Source organism: Balaenoptera ricei, chromosome 2 (genome assembly GCF_028023285.1).
Source record: "Balaenoptera ricei isolate mBalRic1 chromosome 2, mBalRic1.hap2, whole genome shotgun sequence".
Taxonomy (NCBI): domain Eukaryota; kingdom Metazoa; phylum Chordata; class Mammalia; order Artiodactyla; family Balaenopteridae; genus Balaenoptera; species Balaenoptera ricei.
Genome location: NC_082640.1, coordinates 147023168 through 147047371, shown reverse-complemented (window position 1 = coordinate 147047371; position 24204 = coordinate 147023168). Strand labels below are relative to the sequence as shown.

The 24204-nt window shown below is 34.1% G+C and overlaps 1 protein-coding gene, 1 long non-coding RNA gene and 1 pseudogene across 3 annotated transcripts in view; 2 read left to right on the top strand and 1 right to left on the bottom strand.

The window, feature by feature from the left end:
* Positions 1 to 24204, top strand: part of LOC132360654 (uncharacterized) — a 79037-nt gene that overhangs the window by 27692 nt on the left and 27141 nt on the right. For both annotated transcript variants that reach the window (XR_009501147.1, XR_009501146.1), the window contains exon 2: positions 4740 to 4806. This is a non-coding gene — a long non-coding RNA (uncharacterized LOC132360654). The remainder of the gene's footprint in view (positions 1 to 4739; positions 4807 to 24204) is intronic.
* Positions 1944 to 24204, bottom strand: part of LRRC9 (leucine rich repeat containing 9) — a 95062-nt gene continuing 72801 nt past the window's right edge. The window contains exons 25-33 of the mRNA XM_059915736.1: positions 23372 to 23480; positions 22533 to 22672; positions 18999 to 19135; positions 15049 to 15266; positions 13087 to 13155; positions 8612 to 8752; positions 4376 to 4520; positions 2760 to 2928; positions 1944 to 2010 (exon numbers count right to left, since the gene is read on the bottom strand). Coding sequence (XP_059771719.1) covers positions 1971 to 2010; positions 2760 to 2928; positions 4376 to 4520; positions 8612 to 8752; positions 13087 to 13155; positions 15049 to 15266; positions 18999 to 19135; positions 22533 to 22672; positions 23372 to 23480 — 1168 coding nt within the window. The 3' untranslated portion in view covers positions 1944 to 1970. The remainder of the gene's footprint in view (positions 2011 to 2759; positions 2929 to 4375; positions 4521 to 8611; positions 8753 to 13086; positions 13156 to 15048; positions 15267 to 18998; positions 19136 to 22532; positions 22673 to 23371; positions 23481 to 24204) is intronic.
* LOC132361567 (U2 spliceosomal RNA) lies at positions 10786 to 10907 on the top strand (annotated as a pseudogene).

The following is a 24204-nucleotide window of genomic DNA, read 5'->3' as shown; positions in this document are numbered from 1 at the left end:
ACTACTGTGCCAAATTATCTTGGTAATCATCCCCCTCATTGCTTTTATATGGAATTATTGATTGTATATTTATATTCAAAATGTTCTTAAGGTTGAGTCAATGTCTGTTTCTGTACAGCACCTAGCAATGCCTAAATATGTTTATTATTATTCTTAGTGTTTGTTACTATTAAATTAAGTATTACAAATTTACTTTCTAGAACAAATTCGAATTAAAATTTTATAATAAAAATATCTCAAAATTGAACAATGTGTTCAAAAAAATCAAGTGATCTCAAATATATTAGAAATGCATAGAAGAAAATAGAATAGAAGAAAATGCATAGAAGAAATGGCTACAAGAAAAAAATGTCAAATGTTAAGTGGATGCTGGATAATAAGTTATGTTTTTCCTGCTTTATACTTTTCTGCTCTTGTAAATTTTTCTCCAGTGAAAACCTGTTACTTTACTTTTCCCATCCAGTTTATTATTTACAAAGACACTTTTTACTATAAAAGTAGCATATATTGAGCATTTCATTTATACATAATCATAAGAGAAAGAAAAAGCAAATGATGTCAAGTTAGTAACAAATAGTGAAGAGCAGATGCTTATCACAACACCGTAATGAAAGCAGTTGTCAGAACTAAAGGGCAACAAAGACATCTTCTGGACATCTTAAGAACTGCATGGTTCCTTTTCAAACAAAGGATCTTATTTCTACCTTAGAGTAATAGTTGTTTAAAAACCACACATTAAGAGGGTAAAATCAATCTGTATTAGGTTTGAAATTTTAAATATTACATAATTAAATTACAAACATACAGTATTTAAAGAAGACACAAAATTGTTGCATACATATTGGCACTAGTTTCCAAAATATCCTTAAAACTATTTCCAGATAGATTATAAAATACAAATATTTTAGTAAAAATAATTTATTTTCATGTAAGGAACACATAAAATAATATGAAAATTACATGCAGCGTTGAACCACTACTTGAAAAATTTAAACAGAATACTTCATGAATCTTGGAGCCCATTGATATCAAAATATGATTGGCAATTTAATCATTAATTTAAAGAACTGTGTTTAATAAATAAACAAATTCAAAACCACATTTGATTTGTGATTTGTCCTAGTACTATACAATGTAATTATCAATATTTTAGAAAACTTATTTCCAGTAAAATATAATTAAGTCCAAATTTCAAATGTGTCCACTTATTTTGAACATGTGTTTATTTAGCCTAAAACTTGTTTGTAAAATTATATCACTATGGGCACATTCAATGAATTATGTATATGAAATACTATTCTTTTGTTCTTAGAGCATGAATGGCTGGTTGCACTCATAGCCACCTTCAGGAAGTACTATTGATGCCTATGATTTCCATCTCTAAACAATTCTTAGGGCGGACTCAGTTTGAGGCTATTTTTTTCGAAATATAGTCCTAAAAAACTAATCTGTAGTTCAACTAGCAAAACTCAACTTGCTTTAGTAATAGTTGTGTTTGGTAAGAAATGTGTGCTTTAGCTTTAGGTAAGCCTAAATGAACAGATATTCTACAAATGAAAGTATGCTTATTTCCCAAAATTACCTTTTCTTAGTATCTTTATATGAGAAGCCAAAATGAGATTTTACAACTAAATGCTTCCAATACCCCAGGACTAAACATTTGATTCTTTGAACTTTGTTTTATGTCACTTGTATCTTTTCAAATTGTTGTATGATATATTTCATGATTTTTCTAATATAGAAGGTCAAATGAATAATTAAGATAACCATAAAGAAAGTTTAAGAAAGATGATATTAAATAAAATTCACTAAGGGTGATAGAGATTATCTTCATATGGAACTGAAGTGCTTCAGTAACATAAGTAACGTGATTATCTTATATTTTTTATCACCCACACTGTCTGCTAGTTTTTGCACAACTACTAAACAGAAATAGGTTTCTTGGTATATATTCATTTCTCTTTAGGCAGTTACATTCGATTTGATCTTGGAAAGTGTCTGCCAGGAATTCTGTCAGAAACAAAATATGAGTCAAATAATAGTGACAATTTCTTAATGGATCAGCTCACTTAAGGTAATTCTGCAGTAAATAATTTTTGTATTTTATACGTGTACAATTTCAAAAAGACAACACGAGAGAAAAATATCCTATTTTTGGCTATCTATAAATCAGGTTATCATGAGGATAAACCATTGATATCAAAATATGATATCAATATATTACACTCACTAAATATATTCTCAGTGGGACATGACTGATTATAGCAGGGAAGTCAGTACAGCAAGAACCAAGCTTAAGCTAGATCTGCTGCTAGGTCACTCTAATAGATGCTCCAGAGATTGGCTACAAAGAAGCTAGTGGACAGGTATTAACTGGAAATCTGGGTGGACAGGTGTTGAGCAGCAGAGTGAATTCTTAATGAGAAGTAGCATGTTCTTAGGCCTTCAGCTGGCCTCTAGGGCTAGGATCCAAATTGGAGGAAGGGCAACTGGGAATTATAAGAAGCTTGAAGAATTTACATAATTCTCAGCCTTTGTGATTTCAGAGTTGAATTTATCTGTTGTTCAAAATATAAGTGAACTGCTTTGCATATTCAGTGATTAGAAGTGACTTGGGAGAGAATACAATTCAAAGTAGTTCCCATAATAGTAGTTCCCAATTAATAGTAGTTTCCTATTTCTATAGATGACAAGCAAATTTGGGAAGTTTTTTTTTTTTTAATGATGACAAGTGATATTAAAGCACAGAATAGCTTTACCTTCCCTCATCTTGGTTGCTCTGGTATATTTGTGCACTTGGAGATGCCATATTCTGATGTGATAAAAGAGATGGAGAGAGATTTATCCCTCTGAGTTGCCGAAAAGCTATTTCTGCATGGATGCTCCGAGGATTACTTGTTAGAATCCCTACATTCTTGTCTTTTTTGTCTGAAATTAGGAATTATGAAACAATGAAAAGCATTAATAAATTAATAAGGTTTGGTTGTTCTTCAGTTGACTGTGTGCTATACATATTTCATAACATGAATTAAAAATTTTAAATAAAAATTAAAATTGGACTATATTTCTAGCACTTAATGCTGCTTAGATTTTTCTGAGCTAGTGGATCAATTTGATACCTTCTTGGTGATTTTTAAAAATACAAATATCCAGAGCTGTGTGCTATAATAAATGTATCGATAAAATGACCATACTTTTCAAAACAAAAATTGGGGCAACACAGTCAGAAAATAAGAAAGAAATAGGACTTTCCCAGAAAATCCTAAAAAAGTAGTTGCATAATGAATCTTAAAGAAAGATATCTGAGAAGAAAGTTATGGAAATGAATCCAGGATTGAACTAATGCCCCCCCCCCCAAAGATATTGAAGACATTCCTGAAGATGACAGTGATGACACTGTACTATTAAGGAGGCTAATAACAATTTGGTATGTCTAGTTTTACTGATAGTTCTATCTACTGGACAAAAGCATTAAATTTCTCACTATGATTAAAATCTTGAAGCCATAAGTATGTAGAAGTATGAAAAATAAGTTAAACAAAAAATAACATCTTAGAGTAAATTATGTTGGATTTCTTTTAACTGAGTTTCCTTTAAAAATAATTGCATATTCTTAGTAGGCTTTTCGATCATTTTATTATTATTGTGATGTTCAGTTTTATTGTCTAACAGTAGTCTGAGGCAAAGTGGGATGTTAAAAAGAATGGAAGAGGTGAGCCCTCAGGGAAAGAGTAGCTACCCCGAATTTCACCAAAATGGTAGCCAGTGAAGATCTGGAATTAGAGAAAAGGCATGATCTAAGTCTGAATGAAAATGTATATAATAGAATGAAACATTTCCATGCCTTGTCCTTTTAATATATTCCCTTCCTTTAGAGAGCTACCTCTTGAAATACTTCCCTACTAATAGCTTCATGAATATATAAAATAATATTGTGGTTTCATGGATGAAGTTTGATCTTCTCTTTGTAAGATACCCTTTGAACCCCAAGAGTCTGTTGTTACCAATATTTTTAAACCTCTGATTTCTACTTTTAGCAGGATGTACTACAGGTTTTAGTAGTCATTTGCTATGAAATACACAAAATGTAATAAAAGCTTTGAAAAGAAATGTCAAGAACAATTGTGCAAGTATCACAAAGTTCAAATTGCAAGCAAATGTTTAGTTACAACATATTAGTAGTTGAGTAGAACCAAACAATACTACAGATTCTTTGATATCAGAATGGTCACATGAAACTTGAACAAACATTCAATTTTAGGAAATGTAAATGTAAAATATGCAATTTTAAGTAGTATTAGAAATCAAAGTGAGATTTTTGTTTCAAATGAAGTGTTTTTGTTTTTTTACATTCACTCAGAAACTGTCAAAATACCTTCAATTTCAGGAGTTAAAGTGAAGTCAGATCCCAAGTAATGGCTAAATCCACCAGGCAGAATTACATTTGTTATCTTTATGGGAGGAGCTTTCACTTGGCCAAATGATCCACCATCCACAGGAGAGTTGGTAACAGGAATAAACTACATAATAAAAGAAAAGTTAAGAAGGCCTTATCTCTAAAACTCAGATCAATCATCTTAGCCTTACCACAAGCCCCACTTGATAATCACCTTAAAATTTTTTAGGTCAGAAATTATATGCTTCCCTAAACTCAGAGTTCGTATGAGGCAAAAACTGTGAAACAGACAGATTTTTGGGCCCTTAACCCCCCTCAGAATCTTATGTTCTTTTTTTTTCAGACTGCATTGTACTCATTACAACAGTCTAGGGTGATGGCACCTCCCCATTCCAAAGAGTCTTAACAAGGTAAGTGTAGAATTAAGAAAATGAGAATTAAGCCTTTACCCCTTTGTAATATCTTTTCTTTTTTTCTGAACAGGAATTTCTAGATGGTTAAGAGTTGTATCTTCTACATCTTTGTGTTCCTCACATTACCTCACCAGGTGTCTTGCAGTTAATTAGTTTCTCAAAAACAAACAAGTAAATAAAATGGGGACTAAGAAAAGCATCTTATAACAACCACTTTTAATGAGTGTGCTAACTCTCTAAACAGTGTTTACATTTTATGTTAGTTGAGAATTAAGAGGCTTTTAAAAGAGTTTCAGGGATCAGCAAATGGAGGAGAGAAGTATTTTAGGCTGGAGACTCTTGGTTTCCCTAGAAATTTATGCCTGCTCTGTCTTCAGTAAGACTGACCTTGTTTATACTTTAAAAAATATGAATTCTGAATATATGATTCAATTTATTTAGAGATACAGGCTTTTGCCATTTGTGTAAAATTACCCATTTCCCTCATATTTCAGTAAATGTAACCAAAATGCAGCTTCGTAATGAGCACTAAGGTATCAGGCCTTTTACTAAAGCTGATCCCAAATTCCCTAACTAATTCCTTCATGGGAGTTTCTTCCCATCATTAAACTAGAATATTGTCAAATCTTCTTCTGAAACCAGAGCACCAAAATGTTCTGGTTTAAAGGACAACTTTAGATTTCATTTATTTCCTCTTTATTTGCTGTTAAAAAGAAAGAACGGCAGCAACTAAAACAAAGAAAAATACATTAGACTGAACTGATAAAACTTGAAAAGTATTCTGTTCTTGTGTCTTCTGAACAGCTAAATGAATAGCTCAATTTTTTTCTAGCCAGGAAAATAAAAATTATTATTGCATCTTAAAATAGATTTCTCTGAAATAAAGACTTCAAATACTCCCTTTATTTTACTAACCATATATAGATGAATTCTTTAAAACCCAATTTTTAAATAAAATATTTACATATAGAGTAAATGGAAAGATAATTAAATTCTTATGTACGGCACCGATTCGAATGGCAAGAATAGGTATCTAGAATCACTGAAGACAACATGGTAGTATAGAATGGGAAAAATCTTACTTCACTATATGAGAAATAGAAAAGAATAGCCAACAAGCAAAACCTTTAGTGAAATAATCATCCATCATTGACTACAATTTGAGTTTACGTATTTTTTTGCTATATGAAACTAATTTAAAAATATATATGGAAATTGGGATCTTTAAAGTTGCTCTAAGTGATTTCTTTATATGGAATTTAGTGAGTATTTATGAAGTTATATGGAAGTTTTTAAATGTAGCCAACATTACCTTAAAATAGAATTTATAAAATATAATGTTACAATTTGTATAGGTCTCTCACTGGAGGCCTCACATATGTGGTATGATAGACAGAATAATGCCCCCCCCCACAAGATGTCCACATCCTAATCTCTAAAACCTGTGAATGCTTTACATGGCAAAAAGGACTTTACAGGCATAATTAAATTAAGGATTTTGAGATCCAGGAGATTATCCTGGATTATCTAGGTGGGCCCAATACAATCACAAGGGTCCTTATAAGAGGGATGCAGGGAGGGTCAGTGTGAGAGAAGATGTGATGATGGAAGCAGAGGTCAAAGTGATGCCATTGCTGGAAGAGGGCCATGAGCCAAGGAATGCAGGTAGCCTCTAGAAGTTTGAAAGGCAAAGAACAAATTCTCTCCTAGAGCTTCCAGAAGCTATGCAGCCCTGTCGATACTTGTGATTTTAGCTCTGTAAGACTGATTTTTCGGACTTACAACCTCCAGAATTGTAAGATAATAAATTTGTGTTGTTTCAAGACACCAAATTTGAGGTAATTTGTTACAACAGCAATAAGAGACTAAAGTTTCCTTTAGTTTTCCACGTCTGGAAGCAAGAAGTGACTTGCCCATGGAATATAAGAGAGAAAGGGAAAGGAGGCTTAAATCATTGAACTAAATTTTGATTATTCTCTTTTTAAAGACTAGAGACTGTGACAGTAATTCGGTAGATGACATTAGATGGTGCTGTCTCTTAGTTATATCATACAGATTAGTAGCTAAGATTTTTTTCACAAAGCATAGTTTTTAGAAAAACATTTGTAAATATAACCCATAAATGAACCAATTTCCTCTGCCTAATCTAGATAATCTTTATTAACATTGTACAGCTCTAAGTTTCACAGGTCTCTATAGCTATTTTGACCCATAACAGAATCCCCTTGGTTAATTTTAAAAAGTCAGGGAATGATAAGAATTAGATCTATAATTCTTTTTATAATTCTTTAAAAAAATTTTACAACATAAAAGTACATGTGCCCACCCATCTTTTGATGAAGGGCCAAGGCCTTTTCTTTAAGAAAGAGTCCCTTGACTGGTATTTTATCTGATTGATAAATCCACCCTTAAGGGTTTTACCTACAGTTTCCAGTTTTGGTTTCGTTAAAGTAGCAAGAATTCAACAACATGTGGAGAAAATTTGAATACAAGAAACTGTCTAGATTTAAAGAAATTTTCCCACATATTTGTCTGAATTTTTATAATTTTCTTCCTTATTTTGCAGGGTTTTTTCCTCCCAACCTAATTTGATATTATTTGTGTATGTGTAATCAATTATTTGTGATTTGTGTAATTGATCTTTTTCCAGACTTTACAGAGAATCCCATTTGGCTTTCATAGAAACATAGAAGTAATAATTTAAAATTTGTACTTGTGTATCTGTTTATTTAAAATAAAAGTTATAAGTTTTTGAAAAAACACAGCCGACTCTTAATAAATATGTGAATCTATTGCTGAAGGCAGAAGTGAGCGTAGAGAGTAGCCTACTAGTATCAAACGTTCAATGTGCTCTGGGAACTCGCTAGTTTGTTTTGCAAAGGGAGTGGAGAGTGTTGGGTAAGCCAGTGAGATAAATGAAAGCATCTACAGTAGTCTTATCTCTTTCCTCTTCAATTTAACTTTTAAAAGTAATCTTTGTTCACTGACTACTGCCCTTGCTCTCTGGCTTTCACTGACATTAAAGGTTCATTTACATTCTCACTGCCCCACCTTAGTCCAGGTCTTCATAATCTCTCTCTTGGATTATTCTAAAAGCCTCTTAGCTGGTTTCTCTGCCTCCAGCCCCTTCTTCCTTAAAGCTTGCAAAGGCACAGCTCTAATAGTATTACTTCTTTGTTCAAAAACCATAGCTTTTCTGTGTTAAATTTAGTCTTTTAAGATAGCTATGAAAAATCCTGGTGGTCAATGCTAGAATTTCCAAATGATATGCTTTTGTGGCTTCTCTCTCTAACCTCTTCCCTGTCATGCTCAGATACCGTACTAGGGTTCATAGGCAAAAGGCCCAATTATTCTGCCAATATACAAGAAAAGAGGCACACACCTCCCTTGTTAGATGAACCACACAGTCCAGAGAGTTTGAGGTCATTATTCCTTCCTTCCCTTTCTATCTCCTAAGTGGAGAGGGTTTTATTGTTAGTCACTGTTTATAAGAGTGATATGTTACAGTTTCTTACCTTCTAGCATTATCTGACATATGGAGCAAGAGGCACACAGTTTAAAATAATTTGCTCTATGTCAAAGTATGTTTTTTGAATAAGGAGCTTTCCTAGCTTCTATGTGTATGTGCTCTATTCACCAGATCAAGCTGCTTTTGACAGTAATCACCAAATACATACTAAAATTATCTAGAAAAACATCATACATCAGGTTTAAACATTTAAGTAAAAACTCATGACAGAATGTTCATCTACTAATAATTTATGTATTTTAAAAGGAAAAGTGTAAATAATAGAAGTATTACCAAATTTTTCTTTGCTTGTGGTTCAGAGAAGTGAAATTCAGCTTTTGCCCTATCATCTGAATTCACAGGGATTCCATCTAACATCTGTAAGTTAGGCAGTCGAAATATAAGCACGTGGCGATGTAGCATTTTTCTACAAATCTGAATAAAGTTAAAAATAACAATTCATTCCTTAAAAAAACTTTTTATTTCAAAGATTAACCTTTATAGAGAAGCATAGACAGCAGAGATGACAGGTAACAGCTAATTTGTAGTATTAAGTGATATAAATACGAACTCCCTTTTTGAAAGATTTCTCAATTCCCTGTTATGCCAAATGAAGATGAGAAGTTTTTTGTTTTTGTTTTTAACCAAGGCTACCACTTGGAGATTTAGTCTCTTTTTAGAGTATATGATATTGTTCATTAACTACAGGCAATCCCAACTCATGAATAGGATTATATTATAAAAGTTCACTTATAAGTAATTAGTTTGAAACTTGTATGATAATTTCCCATAGGCACTATGCAGTTTAATTCAATACACATCTATTGAACTATATGATCCATCACTTCATAGTATTAACCTACTGTAAAAATACTTGCATATGTGCGTAAGAAAGTGTGTAGAAAGTGTTAACATAGTAGGCTTGAGGCTGTTATCTTTAGAAGGATCTGTTTGCAAGGAGCTCTTGACAAGTGTTTGGTACTTGGATTTTGGAAGCTCTCTTACCATTCCTTAACTGATAAGGGTAGTTCACTATGCCTAGACTGCTTATACAAACAATAGGATTCATGTTCAACCTGCTCTCCTTCTGGGAGTCTGGAATTTTGGTATGTGATTGCCACAGGGTACCTACATGACCAGCTTCCAAAAAAACCCTTGAATGCTATTAAGTCTAATGGGATTTCCTGGGCAGAAATATAACACATTTGTTGCTACATTTTTGTTGGTGTGTGAAGAGTGCACACTGTGTGATCCCCTCATGTGAGGGAAAGAGCATAAGGAAGCCTGCACATGGATTCTTCCAGACTCTGCCCATGTGTTTTTCCTTCATCACCTGGCTGTGTATCCTCATTATGTCACAGTAATAAATCTTAGCCATGAGTATAGCTATATGCTAAGTCCCTTGACTTTTAGCAAATCTTCTAGCAAATCTCTGAATATAGGGATTATCTGGGGTACTGACAACACAGAAGAAGTATGCAGCACTGTTTGTGATAACAAAAGAAAGAAAGAAAGATTATCATCAGAAGGGAATAAACTATTTTTTAAAACTGTAGTAGATACATATACATTAATGGAGAGAGATCTCTAAGCCATAAATTGAGTTGAAAAAATGAGCACATTCAAGGCCACAAAGCCAGTTTCATAGAACCAAAGAATGTATAAATAGACTCTCTTCTGATTAAAATGTAATAACACTAGAAATAAATAATAACGAGATAACTAAAAGTACCTAATAGGTTTGAAATTAACACACATACTCCTCAATAATCCACAGATTAAAGAAGAAATCTTTTGTAAAGTAGATTATAAGATTTTTTTTTGATGTGGACCATTTTTTTAAAAGTCTATTGAATTTGTTATAATATTGCTTCTGTTTCATGTTTTGGTTTTTTGGCTGCAAGGCATGTGGGATCCTAGCTCCCCGACCAGAGATCAAATCCACACCCACTGCACTGGAGGGCAAAATCTTAACCACTGGACCACCAGGGAAGTCCCTGTAAAGTAGATTCTAAGAAATAACAGGAAAAACACGACATATCAAAACTTTTAGGCTGTTGCTAAAGCAGTATTTTGTAACCTAAAATTTATTCATTTAGGAGAAATATTAAAAATTAATGAGCTAGGCATTCTACTCCAGAATATTTTTAAAAAGTAAATTCCAAGAAACTAAAGATAAAGGGTAGAAATTAATGAACAAAAAAGAAAAATTACACTTGATAAAACCAAAATATGGTTTTTTGAAGAGATTAATATGATAGACAAACCTTTAGTAAGACTCATCAAGAATAAAAGAGAAAAAGCAAAAAAACTCCAACAAATTTAGATTTAAAAAAGGTGACAAAACACAGATATGTAGAGATTTTTAAAATTCATGAAAGTATTATGATGGAAGTACCTTTAAAATTTAGATAAAAGGACAATTTTATTGAAAAATATAACTTCTCAATATTGACTTTTGAATAGAAATTGCTTCTCGCCTTTTTGTTAAGAACAAGTGTAGTATCTGTTCTTATCAGTTTAATAGAAAATGGCTAGATAATATATATCCATTAAAGAGTTTGAATAAGTAGTTTAAAATCTAACTTCAAAAAATATTAAGTTCACATGGTTTTAGAGACAAGATTAATTATCCTTCAAGGAACACACGAGTCTTCTTTTATATAAATTAATTCACAGACTAGAAAAAGAGGGAGAACTCCCCAATTAATTTTATGAGTCAAGAACAGCCTTGATGAACTTGAAAAGAATAGTATAATAAAGTAAAATTACAGAATAATTTTACTTATTTCCATAGAGATATGCTACATGAAATTTTAGCAAATTGAATCCAATAAAGTATAAAAGATGACCAAGTAGTATTCATCCCAGGAATTTAAGGATGGTTTAGCACCAGAAACTATTAATGTAGTTTGCATATTAACAGATTAAAGAGAAATACTGTATTACCAATTAGTTAAAATCCAGTGTCCATTCCTGATAAAAACAAGTAGTAAACTGGAATTAGAAAGGAACTGCCTTAAAATGTTGAAGGTTATCTACCCATAACCTACAGCAAACATATTTAATAGTGACAATTTAGAAGCATTCTTTTCAGGTCAGTAACTATCAGGTGTGTCTATTCAACACTGTACAAGAAGTCCTAGTCAGCACACTGAGAGAAGTAAAGGAAATAAAACCATAAGGATTGGAAAGAAAGAGTCATTATTTGTAGATACTATGATTGTCTACAGAGAAAATCCAACAAAATTTACAATCCATTAGAATTTAAAAGAGAGTTCAGCAAGCTTCCTGGATAAAGAGTAATATGCAAAAATCAGAATTTCTATACTTTAGCAACAAACAACTAGAAAAATATAAAAAGATATTGTTTAAAACAGCTATTAAAACAACAGAATAAATCTAACCAAAGATGATTAAAACCTTTAGGAGAAAATCACAGACCTTTATTGAAGGACATAAAATAAACACAGGGATATTTGTGTTTGTGAAAGAGAAGGCTGAATGCTATAAATATTTAGGGGAGACTGCTTATTGTATTTCTTTCTTGGTGGAAATAGCTCTATGATGTGGCACTACTGGCTCTCTCAGTCCCTTCACTCCTTCACTCGGGGAAGTAGAGTGACTTAACTGATAAATCTGGGAAGATTTTTTTTTTAATAAATTTATTTATTTTATTTATTTGTTTTTGGCTGTGTTGGGTCTTCACTACTGCACACAGGCTTTCTCTAGTTGTGGGGAGCGGGGGCTACCCTTCGTTGCGGTGCGCGGGCTTCTCATTGCAGTGGCTTCTCTTGTTGTGGAGCACAGGCTCTAGGTGCGTGGGCTTCAGTAGTTGTGGCGCACGGGCTTAGTTGCTCTGCGGCATGTGGGATCTTCCTGGACCAGGGCTCAAAACCGTGTCCCCTGCATTGGCAGGTGGATTCTTAACCACTGCGCCACCAGGGAAGTCCCAATCTGGGAAGATTAAACTGGGTATGTTTAGCTCCTGTCTTTCCTCTTGAGAAGGAGCTTATTGCTGGGAGAATGCCTTCTGCTCCTCCAGGAGAAGCTCTCCTCCCATGTGGAAAGGCCTCAGTCAAGTATTTCCTGCTACTGGGTCATCATGACTTACTTTTGGCATCTGTTAGCAGGCCCATTTGGCTTTCTTACTAAGCTAAGCAAAATATTCTCAGCTCTCTATCTGCCACTGTCATATTTCTCAGTTCGTTCAAATGTTAGGTGAGTAAGGGTGCTACTTATTTGATCCCTTCAAAGACTCCAATGGGAAAGGTGGCAAATTTTTCCCAAAATTAATGTATAAATTCAGTGCAATTCCAATTAAAATATCAACAAGATTCTCATATAACTTGAGAAGCTGTTTCCTGAAACTCATAGGAAGTGTAAAGGGCCAAGGATAGCCAAGACAGTGAAGAAAAAAAAAGAGAAGGTGGAAGACAAGGAAAATTAGAGGTGCTTACTCTCCTGGACATCAAGACTTAATGTAAAACTTTAGTAATTAACACAGTGTAATGTTATAGGGATTGACAAATAGGCCAATGAATACAAAGTAGAACCAAGACGTAGACCCCCTTGTATATGACAATGACAGTTTATATTGTAATCAGTTGGAAGAAGACACTAGTCAATAAATTGTGCTTGGATGACTGTTTATGCATATGGAAACAGATAAAATTAAATATTTTCTCACATATAAAAATAAATTATATACAACTATAAATTATATTTAAAATAAATTAACTAATAAATTAGAAAAATAACACACTCACTGGATTGCCATAAACTGTAAGCTCTCTGAGGGAAGAGATACCATCAAGTTTTTCCAGTTCTGCCATATCCTATTAAAAATTTAAGCAGTAAGTTATTATTTGGTTAGACCCAACATCTTTAAATGTATGCTGATTTGAAGTAATTATATGTAAGTGTTGGATTGCAACGAGTTCATGATTGAATCTTCTGAAGTGAGCTTGATTGACAATATTCTGTATTGTTGATTAAAGACAGATCTGTGTACTATTGATTCCAAATACATGACTGGGTAAAGATGACATGTTAACATGGGAAATAGGCCATACAGCAGCCCTTGCTAGGAAAGACCATATTTTTTTCAGAAGACTTATGATCTATTCTAAAACTCAGATTATATTTGGTTAATTCCCAAGAGGATTGACCTAGATGTGTAGAAAAGGAGGTGAATCTGGTCTAAACAATTTCAGAGGTGCATATCAAACACAACCTTAACCATCAAGGAGCATGTCATATTGAATGGACTTAATACTGATATATTTGGTGGGAATATATATAGTTGAAAAACTATTTCTCTAGTTGAATGACTTGCCTTTGCTACTGGATGGGATTATTTATTATTATCTATTTAACATTGGTGAAAGTTTGCAAATACATTTTAGTTTCTGCAAAGTTATTTCTAAAATGCTATTGCTGACAAAATTTAGGCAACAAGATCAGCTTAAGGTTATTGCTAGTTCATAGTAATAAAACAAAGTTATTGATATGCTCCTCTTCTTATTTGGGATGACTAGTGGGTTTAGCCAATTCATCTAGTAACTATAAAAATTTTTAGGCCTATTTTAGATCACTTGGAAGTGGAATTTGAGAAGCCACAGAAATGCCCCAGACCCTGTGTATCCTTGAAATTATTAGTAAACCTTGATACTGGGTAAGGTCTCAGATTCATGTAAGTCTGATTTGACATATCCTTTGTGTTAGCTCAGTTGCTATCACTGGAAAGAGTTCCTATAGGATAACAATTTTCCTAATTTAGATTTCTTCTGGATAAAGCTTTGGAAGAACCATTGCCAGTTCTGGCAGGCTTTTTCTCAGATGAATGTTGTTTGACCCTTGATGTGTGAGTTGTATGTAATTTCCTCTGTATATATATTTCCTAGTTGCTGTGTAGAAAGGGACACTGCTCATGATTTCCTTGTAGCCTTGAACAGGCTTTTATATCACTCCAGAAAAGGCTTCCTGAACTCCAGCAAGTAGAGCCACTAACAAATATTGGTCGTGTATCTACTATGTACCAGACGCTTTGCTATATTACTAATACAAACGTGGGCAAGAAAGACATGGTCCCTGCCCTTGCGGGGCAGAACACAGTTCAGTTTGGCTTCAAGATTGTCTTAGAGGTATGGGCAGAAATAGCAAAGTTGGTAAAAGGAGAGCTAAGCGATCATCAGCAAAACACTGAGAGAAATGTTAGGGCTGTATGTGTATACCTTCAACCCTCTTATCTGCATACTATCTCAGAAGAGAGTGTGGGCAGGCTCAGTTGGGGCAGTGGCCTAATGGAAATAGGCTGAATTATGAGCAGGTGAAACAAATGCAGGATGCTAGCTTAGGAAGCCTTGAGTGGGGAAAGATGGATTATTAAAGCCAAGTCGAAGTCCATTATCAGGAGTTGATTCAAATGTCAGGTAGACCAAGTACATATGTTAAGGTTAAAGGGGCAGAGGGAGTCTGGGATTGAGATGCACAAATAGCTTGGACCAAGAGAAGTCAGGAACAAAAAATATCTCTTAGAGCATCTGCAGGTAGATGCATGTGGGTTGGTTGGGTTTATAAGTCTAGCAGCAGGGTGAGCATTTCTGCATCCCAGAGTATTTACATGTCATATAAATGATAAATAACACACTAGGAAAATTTTCATTGGTGTGCTTGGAAGCTTTATATTCAAAGGAGTTAAGTCTTGTAAATCTCATAAATAATGTTACCTGGATTTTATTATATCCTAGGAAGAGTTTCTCTAGTTTTACCAAAGGTTGTAATTTGCTCAGCTCTCGTAGTCTGTTTTCCTCTAGGTGAAGTGCCAGCAGAGAGCTTGGTTTGGCAAAGGCACTATCATTAAAGGCTCTGATGCGGTTATGGTCCACTACCAATTCCTGAAGGACTTCTAAGTTGTCAAGCCCTTCAACTTGACTGATTTCATTCCCTGAAAAAGATAACTCATGATATGTCAAGTGAGCCCAAACTGAATAAAAGTTATCTATCTTCATTTAAATATTTTTTTATCAAATGATTCTTTAAGAAGTGAAGTATTAAAAAGAACATATTTCCAAGGAGAAACAGAAATGTAATTTACAGGAAGGTAGCATCATCATCAAATAATATTTGGCAAAATTTCTTCTTTAAGATATGATGTACAAAATGTACTGAATTGACCCAATCTGTCTGTTCAACAGTTAAGTGCTAAAATAGTTGATACTGATAAAAGTAGATGTATAAAGGTGCTGCAGAAGATATGCTTCTTAGCTCATACAGCTCAATAACAAAAAAACAACCCAATCAAAACATGGGCAGAGGACCTAAACAGACATTTCTCCAAAGAAGACATACAGATGGCTGAAGCATATGAAAAGATGCTCAACATTGCTAATTATTAGAGAAATGCAAATCAAAACTACAATGAGGTACCACCTCACGCTGGTCAGAATGGCCGTCATTAAAAAGTCTTGTCTGTAAAGGTTTTAATTTCTCCATTGAATCTGAATGAGATCCTTGCTGGGTAGAGTAATCTTGGTTGTAGGTTTTTCCCTTTCATCACTTTAAACATGTCCCTTCTGGCTTGCAGAGTTTCTGCTGAAAGATCAGCTGTTAACCTTATGGGGATTCCCTTGTATGTTATTTGTTGCTTTTCCCTTGCTGCTTTTAATATTTTTTCTTTGTATTTAATTTTTGATAGTTTGATTAATATGTGCCTTGGTGTGTTTCTCCTTGGATTTATCCTGTATGGGACTCTCTGCACTTCCTGGACTTGATTGACTATTTCCTTTCCCATGTTAGGGAAGTTGTCAACTATAATCTCTTCAGATATTTTCTCAGACCCTTTCTTTTTCTCTTCTTCTTCTGGGACCCCTATAATTAGAATGTTGGTGCGTTTAATGTTGTCCCAGAGGTCTCTGAGACTGTTCTCAATTCTTCTCATTCTTTTTTGTTTATTCTGCTTTGTGATAGTTATTTCCACTATTTTATCTTCCAGGTCACTTATCCGTTCTTCTCCATCAGTTATTCTGCTACTGATTCCTTGTATAGAATTTTTAATTTCATTTATTGTGTTGTTCATCATTGTTTGTTTGCTCTTTAGTTCTTCTAGGTCCTTGTTTAACGTTTCTTGTATTTTCTCCATTCTGTTTCCAAGATTTTGGATCATCTTTACTGTCATTACTCTGAGTTCTTTTTTAGGTAGCTGCCTATTTCCCCTTCATTTGTTTGGTCTGGTGGGTTTTTACCATGCTCCTTCATCTGCTGCATATTTCTCTGTCTTCCCATTTAGCTTAACTTACTGTGTTTGGGGTCTCCTTTTCACAGGATGCAGGTTCGTAATTCCTGTTGTTTTTGGTGTCTGCCCCCCGTGGGTAAGGTTGGTTCATTGGCTTGTGTAGGCTTCCTGGTGGAGGGGACCGGTGCCTGTGTTCTGGTGGGTAGGGCTGGATCTTGTCTTTCTGGTGGGCAGGGCTGCGTCCAGTGGTTTGTTTTTGGGGTGTCTGTGCATTTAGTATGATTTTAGGTAGACTCTCTGCTAATCCATGGGATTGTGTTCCTGTCTTGCTAGTTGTTTGGCATGGGGTGTCCAGCACTGGAACTTGCTGGCCGTTGGGTAGAGATGGGTCTTAGTATTGAGACAGAGATCTCTGGGAGAGCTCTTGCTGATTGTTATTACTTGGGGCTGGGAGGTCTCGGGTGGTCCTGAACTTGGCTCTCCCACCCCAGACGCTCAGGCCTGATATCAGGCCAGAGCATCAAGACCCTGTCAGCCACATGGCTCAGAAGAAAAGGGAGAAAAAAAGAAAGATAAAAATAAATAAATAAGTTAAATTAAATTAAATTAAAATTTTAAAAAATTTTAAAAATTATTAAAATAAAAAAATTAAAAAGTAATTAAAAAAAGAAGAGAGCAATCAAACCAATAAACAAATCCACCAATGATAACAAGCGCTAAAAACTATACTAAGATAAACATAAAAATCAGAAACAAGTCAATTGCAGACAGCAAACCTGAAGTCTACAGTTTACAGTCTCCACCAGTGAAGGGGCTTCCTATTGTGTGGAAACTTTTCCTCCTTCACAGCTCCCTCCCAGAGGTGGAGGTCCTGTCCCTATTCTTTTGTCTGTTTTTTCTTTTTTCTTTTGTTCCACCCAGGTACGTAGGGATTTCTTGCCTTTTGGGAAGTCTGAGGTCTTCTGCCAATGTTCAGTAGCTGTTCTGTAGGAGTGTTCCACATGTAGATGTATTTTTGATGTATTTGTGAGGAGGAAGGTGATCTCCACATCCTACTCCTCCGCCATCTTGTTGGTCTCCCAACTCCCACTTATTTAACTAGATAGTTACATTTTAGATAAATTTGACCCTTAATCCTTAAGATTCTAACTTGCTTCCCTACAGCCCCACCCCGCCCTTTCCCTAAAGACTGTACCTTTCCCACCATCTTGCAAATTTAACACAACATGTGAAATGTAAGTTCATTAACTCTCTGGTAGAGCATGGCATGGCCTCATCTTATCACTGCCTACATTTGTGTACTCCTCTACAACTTTTACCCTCTTCCCTCTTTAGACTGACCTTAGAATTATCTCCTCCTGTTCAGTATCTTTAACCTAACTCACCTCTTTACAAACCTTTAAATATGCTTATAATTTCACTAGCTACCATCTGATCTCTTACCTTCTTTTCAGGGACAAGTTCCTTGAGCATGCAACCTCTGACCTCTGTTTGTTGCCTTTACTGCCTATCCAACCACTACCCTCTATATTGTTTTCACTTTGGTTTTTGCTCTTCCCACACTTCCAAATCTGATTCTCTGAAGGTTACTAATGGTCTCCTTTTTTGTTGAATCCAATTGTTTACATCCAGTATTTTTTTCATAGGCCTCATTCTTTTTGTCATTTGACTTTAGGTCAGTCACCCTCTTTTCTCCTGACATTTAGAATTTGTATTTCTTGGTTTTCTTTCAAAATTTTGTGAATGTCTCCTTTGCTGGTGCTTATTCCACCCTTCTTAATATTGGGTGTGGGGTGTGGAAGGGAATTGCTGAGAGGTAGTGGGTTTGTCTCCACATCTCTTTTTGGCTTTTCATTCTTTCTCTATACTTATTTCCTAAGTAAGCACATATGCTATGACTTTACCTGTTACCTCCACTGGGATAATTCTAAAATATACATCTCCAGTTCTGACCTGTGGTGCAGTACTACAACTTGAAAAAGTTTCCATTTTAATGTCTCAAAGTTGTCACAACACTAACTAATCTTTCCCTAGCTTTAGTACCTCATTTTGCCCAATCTCTTAATGAAAGCATGCAAACATCTTGAACTATTTTTCTTTCCTTGTATATCTAGTCATTATGTACTAATATTTACTTCTTTTAAACTGCATTTTGGACTCACCCTTTCCACTGACACCACTCTAGCCCCATTATGTCATTCATGCTGCATAGAAAATGCCATGTGTTTTGGTGTCAGAGCTAGAATGCAATATTCTATAGCTCTAGAATATCACATTTACATTATTTTTATAAATAACCCAAGATAAACCTATTAGTGATTACTAAAATATTTTTGTCAATGAATCTGTTCTAATGTTGATGCTTATATTTGCTTTCAAAACAGGATGATAATCAAATCAGTTTTTAATAATAAAGACTTACACATGAACAGTGTTGCTACTCACCCTGAAGAAAGAGGAATTTTAAATTTCTTAGTCTGTTAAGTTGTAGCTGAATCAGATTACAAATTCCATTGTAGCCCAAATGAAGAACTTCTAAACTGTGCATTACTGGAGGCAAATTTTCACTGCTCATTGTATCTCTGAAACACACATGTAAGTTTGAGCCCATAAGCTTAACTTCAAACCAGCTGTTTGTATAAACATGAAAAGACAGTTTAGTATGTACTTACTATAAATTGAAGTTAAAAAAGAAAAAGAATGAATTTACTAATAAATCAAACTATAATATTCTGTCTTCATAATTTATATAATAATCACGTTTTCTTCTTTAAAAACAGTTTTATATGCTAAAGAACAAAGAAATACAGAAAGAGTTACTTGAAATAAAAAGCAAGAGCCAGTGCAATCAGGCAAGAAAAAGAAAAAAAAAATGTATTCAGATTGGAAAGGAATTAGTAAAACTGTCTTTATTCTCAGATGACAGGATCTTGTATTTAGAAAATCCTTAGGAATCCACCAAAAAACTATTATTGCACCAATAAATGAGTTCAGCAAGATTACAGGGTAAAAGATTAATATACAAAAATCAATTGAATTTCTATACATCTTCAATAAACTGAGAATGAAATTAAGATTTCTATTCACAATAGTATAAAAAAGGATAAAATACTTCACAAAAAATTAACAAAAGGAGTACAAAATGTATACACAGAAGACTACAAAACATTGCTGAGATAAATTAAAGATCTAAATAAATGGAGAAATATTCCATGTTCACAGATTAGAAGACTCACTATTACTACTAAGATGGTAGTTGTCCCAAAATTGATCAATAGATTCAATGCAATCCCTATCAAAAGTCCAGCAGGTTTTCTTTCTTTTTTTCTCCAGAAAATAACCGTCTCATTGTAACAGTTATAAGGAAATGCAAATAACCCAGAATATCCAAAACAATCTTTAAAAAGAACAAAGTTGGAGGGCTTACATGTCCTGATTTCAAAACTTATAAAGCTGCAGTAATCAAACCAGTCTGGAACTGGCAAAAGGACAGACACCTAGATCAATGGAATAGAATTAAGAATCCAGAAATAAACTTTTATATTTATGGTCAATTGATTTTCAACAAAGGTACCAAGGCAACTCAATGGGGGAAAGGATAGTATATTAAACAAGTGGTGCTGGGACAAATGAATATACACATGCAAAAAGATGAATTTAGCCCTCACATTTTACCTCACAACATGTACAAAAATAAACTCAAAATGGATCATAGTCCTAAATGTAAGAGAAAAAAAAATTTTTTTGAAGAAAACATATGAGAAAATCTTTGTGAACTTAGGTTAGGCGAAGAGTTCTTAGGTACAACAACAAAATCATAATCTGTAAGAGTAAAAGTTGATAAATTGGACTTTATCAAAATTAAAATTCTTTTAATTAAAAGACACTTTAAGAAAATAAAAAGACAAGCCACACATTGAGAGAAAATACTTCTAAATCATTTATTTGATAAAGGGCTTGTATCCAGAATATTTAAAGAACTCAATAATAAAAAACCAAACAACATAATTGAAAAATAAGCAAAAGATTTAAACAGTCACCAAATAAGATATAATAATGGCTGATAAGCATATGAAAAGCTGCTCAACATTAGTCATGAGGGAAATGCAAATTAAAACCACAATAAGATACTTCTTTAACTCCACTAGAATGGCTGTAATCAAAAACACAGACAACAAGTGTTGGTGTGGATGTGGGGAAATTAGAACCTTCAAAAATTTTTGGTAATGTAAAGTGGTGCAACCACTTTGGAAAACAGTGTGGCAGTTTCTTAAAAAGTTAAACATTAAATTACCATACGACTCAGGAATTTCACTCTTAGGTGTCTACTCAAGAGAAATGTGAACATGAGCACATACAAATACTTCTACACAAATCTTTATAGCATCATCATTCATACCAACCCCAAAGTGGGAACAATCCAAATGTCTATCAACTGGTGAATAGATAAACATGATGTGGCATATATCCAGACAATGGAATGCCCAACATATTCAACAATAAAAAAAGAATGAACTGCTAATAGATGCTATAACATGGATGAATCTCAAAAACATTATGCTAAGTGTAAGAAGTCAAATGCAAAAGACCACATATTATATGATTCCATTTATATAAAATGTCTAGAAAACATAACTCTATAGAAAGTAGATTAGTGGTTTCTTGGAGCTAGAGGTGCAAAAGGGAATTGACTCCAAATAGACACAAGGCATCTCTCTGTTGTGTGATGGAAATGTTCTAAAACTGTACTGCGGTAGGTAGTAGTTGCACAACTCTATAAATTTAGTAAAAATTATACACTTAAAATGAGTGAATATGGTAAGTAAATTGTACTTCAGTAAAGCTGTTAAAAAACAAATATGAGTAGTCTCCAATATAAAGGATGTGTATAAATTTTCATAGCAACTTTAATCAAAACAGCTTCAAACTGGAAACAACCCAAATGTTCATCAATGGTAAATAGATAAACAACTTGTCATATAATGGAATACTACTCAGCAATAAAATGAAATGAATTATTGACACTTGCAACAACATAGATGAATCTGAAAAGAATTCTGCTAAGTGAAAGAAGCCAGATACAAAAGACTACTTACTATATGATTTTAATCATATGAAATTCTAGAAAAAGGCAAAATGATAGTGATAGAAAGCAGATCAGTAGTTGTCACCAGGATGTGGAGGGAGGGAATTGCGAAGAGTTATAAAGGGAAGTTTTGGGATGGGAATAGTTTGTGCCTTCATTGTGGTAATGGTTATATGACTAAATACATTTGTCAAAATTCATTAAACTGTACACTTAAATTGGTGAGTTTTTTATTATATGTAAATTATACTTCAGTAAATGTGATAAAAACTCAAGGAATGCCCTTCATTGGGAAAACTGGAATGAAAGTATTTTGACTTGGAGATATATTTATATTTTCCTACCAAAAAAGTGTAGGAAGGTGGGAGGTATGTCCTCATCTTCTTCATAAGGTATCTTTTCCATTGATGTTGGGGCATTAAGTAACCAGATAAGTAATTTAGAAACAACGAAGACAAAGGTTAAAAGAAACCTAAGTCCATACTACTGGGTAAGGGGCTCTTTTGTGGGTAATAACATTTTGAGGTTAGATGGTAGTAATGGTTGCACAACCTTTTGGATATACTAAAACAATCACTGAATTGTACATAAAGGGTAAATGTTATGGTATGTGAATTGTATCTCAGTTTTAAAAAACCAAGGTATTAAAATATAAGGTTTTTTTCTTTTATTTCATTTTTTACAATATAAGTATGAAATGGAGAAGGCTGGGAAAAAAACAATAAAAAGGAGTATTTTGGTATCTTTTTATTTGTGAAGTTTATTTTTGGCATGTAGCTATTAAACTAAGTATTAAAATAAGCTAAATGTATGTATTGCTGTCATTAATGTGACTAACTGCTTTTTAAATTCCCAACCAAAATTATTTATAGTTGTAAAAAAAAAAATAATACCTGTTTATTTTTGAAGTTCCTTGCTGCCCATAGCCACTTGAAGGCACTTTCTGGTAGAGTAGTTGTCTATTGGTCAAGTGAGTCTGAGGCTTTAATCGGGGCATGATTGATTCAATATGATTATAGTTGAGGCATAAGACCTACAGAAGGAATCCATCATTAATCAGATATTAACATATGAATGATGCTGTAAATATATCTTTGGTTTGAGATTATCACCATCCTAAAAACTATTAAAACGGTATGGATAAAACTTGGACTATACAACATAATTTAACATATTAGTGTTAAAAATGACATAAATTTTTATGTCCCAAATTGTCTGGATTTGGCTTTGAATGTGTTTTTTGTTATCTGACATGCTGAAAAATACACCATTTCAAACAAAATAATGGAGACCCTAGAAAGCTGCTCAACTTTCTCAATCTGTACTCCTGACTTCTCCAAGCCTTATTTAGATGAAATAACTCTAGTTGGAGAGATCGTTATTTCCCTAAGTTTAAAAGGCATTAGTAGATGGCTCAAAGCTATAGGACAGGAGGCAATGAGGCTGCTTTCAGAACCACAGTGTCCTCCAACTTCACTCACTACAGAGACAGCCTTCCATCCCATCTCCTACAAGAGAGGAAGATTCACTGCTTATAAGACAATCACATAAAATTGAGATCAACCGAAATAACTTTGGGAAGTAATGCTTTTTTTTCTTGGTGAAAAAATACTTTTGGAAAATTAATTTCTCTTCTTTAATGACATGAATATACATTTTAGCCCAAAGTAAAGAAGATTACAACTTGCACTGAAAACTTGAAAGAAAAAAAGAAAATTTGTGAGTGACTCACCTTCACATTAGGCAGATAGATTAATCCACTGAATGAGGTAAGATTATTGTTCTGTAGATTCACATTACACACATTTCTAAACTGGTCAACTGGAATCAAATCCACAGTTCTGAATTTAGACAAAGTAAATACAGTTATAATTTTAACAGGCAAATTATATTGGTGAATCTCTCATGTGTAACCCCAAAGGTGTTTTTAAAAAATCTCATCTGACAAATTCTATGGAAAAGAATTGCCTTAATATAAAATATATGGGTCAGGGCTTCCCTGGTGGCACAGTGGTTGAGAATCCACCTGCCATTGCTGGGGACACGGGCTTGAGCCCTGGTCCGGGAAGATCCCACATGCTGCGGAGCAACTAAGCCTGTGCACTACAACTACTGAGCCTGTGCCCAGAGCCCGCGAGCCACAACTACTGAGCCCGCGTGCCTCAACTACTGAAGCCCACGCACCTAAAGCCCTTGCCCCGCAGCAAGAGAAGCCACCACAATGAGAAGCCCATGCACCGCAACCAAGAGTAGCCCCCGCTCGCCGCAAATAGAGAGAGCCGCGCACAGCAACGAAGAACCAAAGCAGCCAAAAATAAATAAATAAATAAATTTATTTATTTTAAAAAATAAATAAAAAGTAAAGTTAGTTTAAAAAATAAAATATATGGGCCAAATGATCAGATAAATACACATTTTTGTTGGGTACCTGTGTAAGAAAATGACATATAATTTCATTGACTTAAAAAAACATGTCTATTATCGGGGCTTCCCTGGTGGTGCAGTGGTTGAGAATCTGCCTGCCAATGCAGGGGACACGGGTTCGAGCCCTGGTCTGGGAAGATC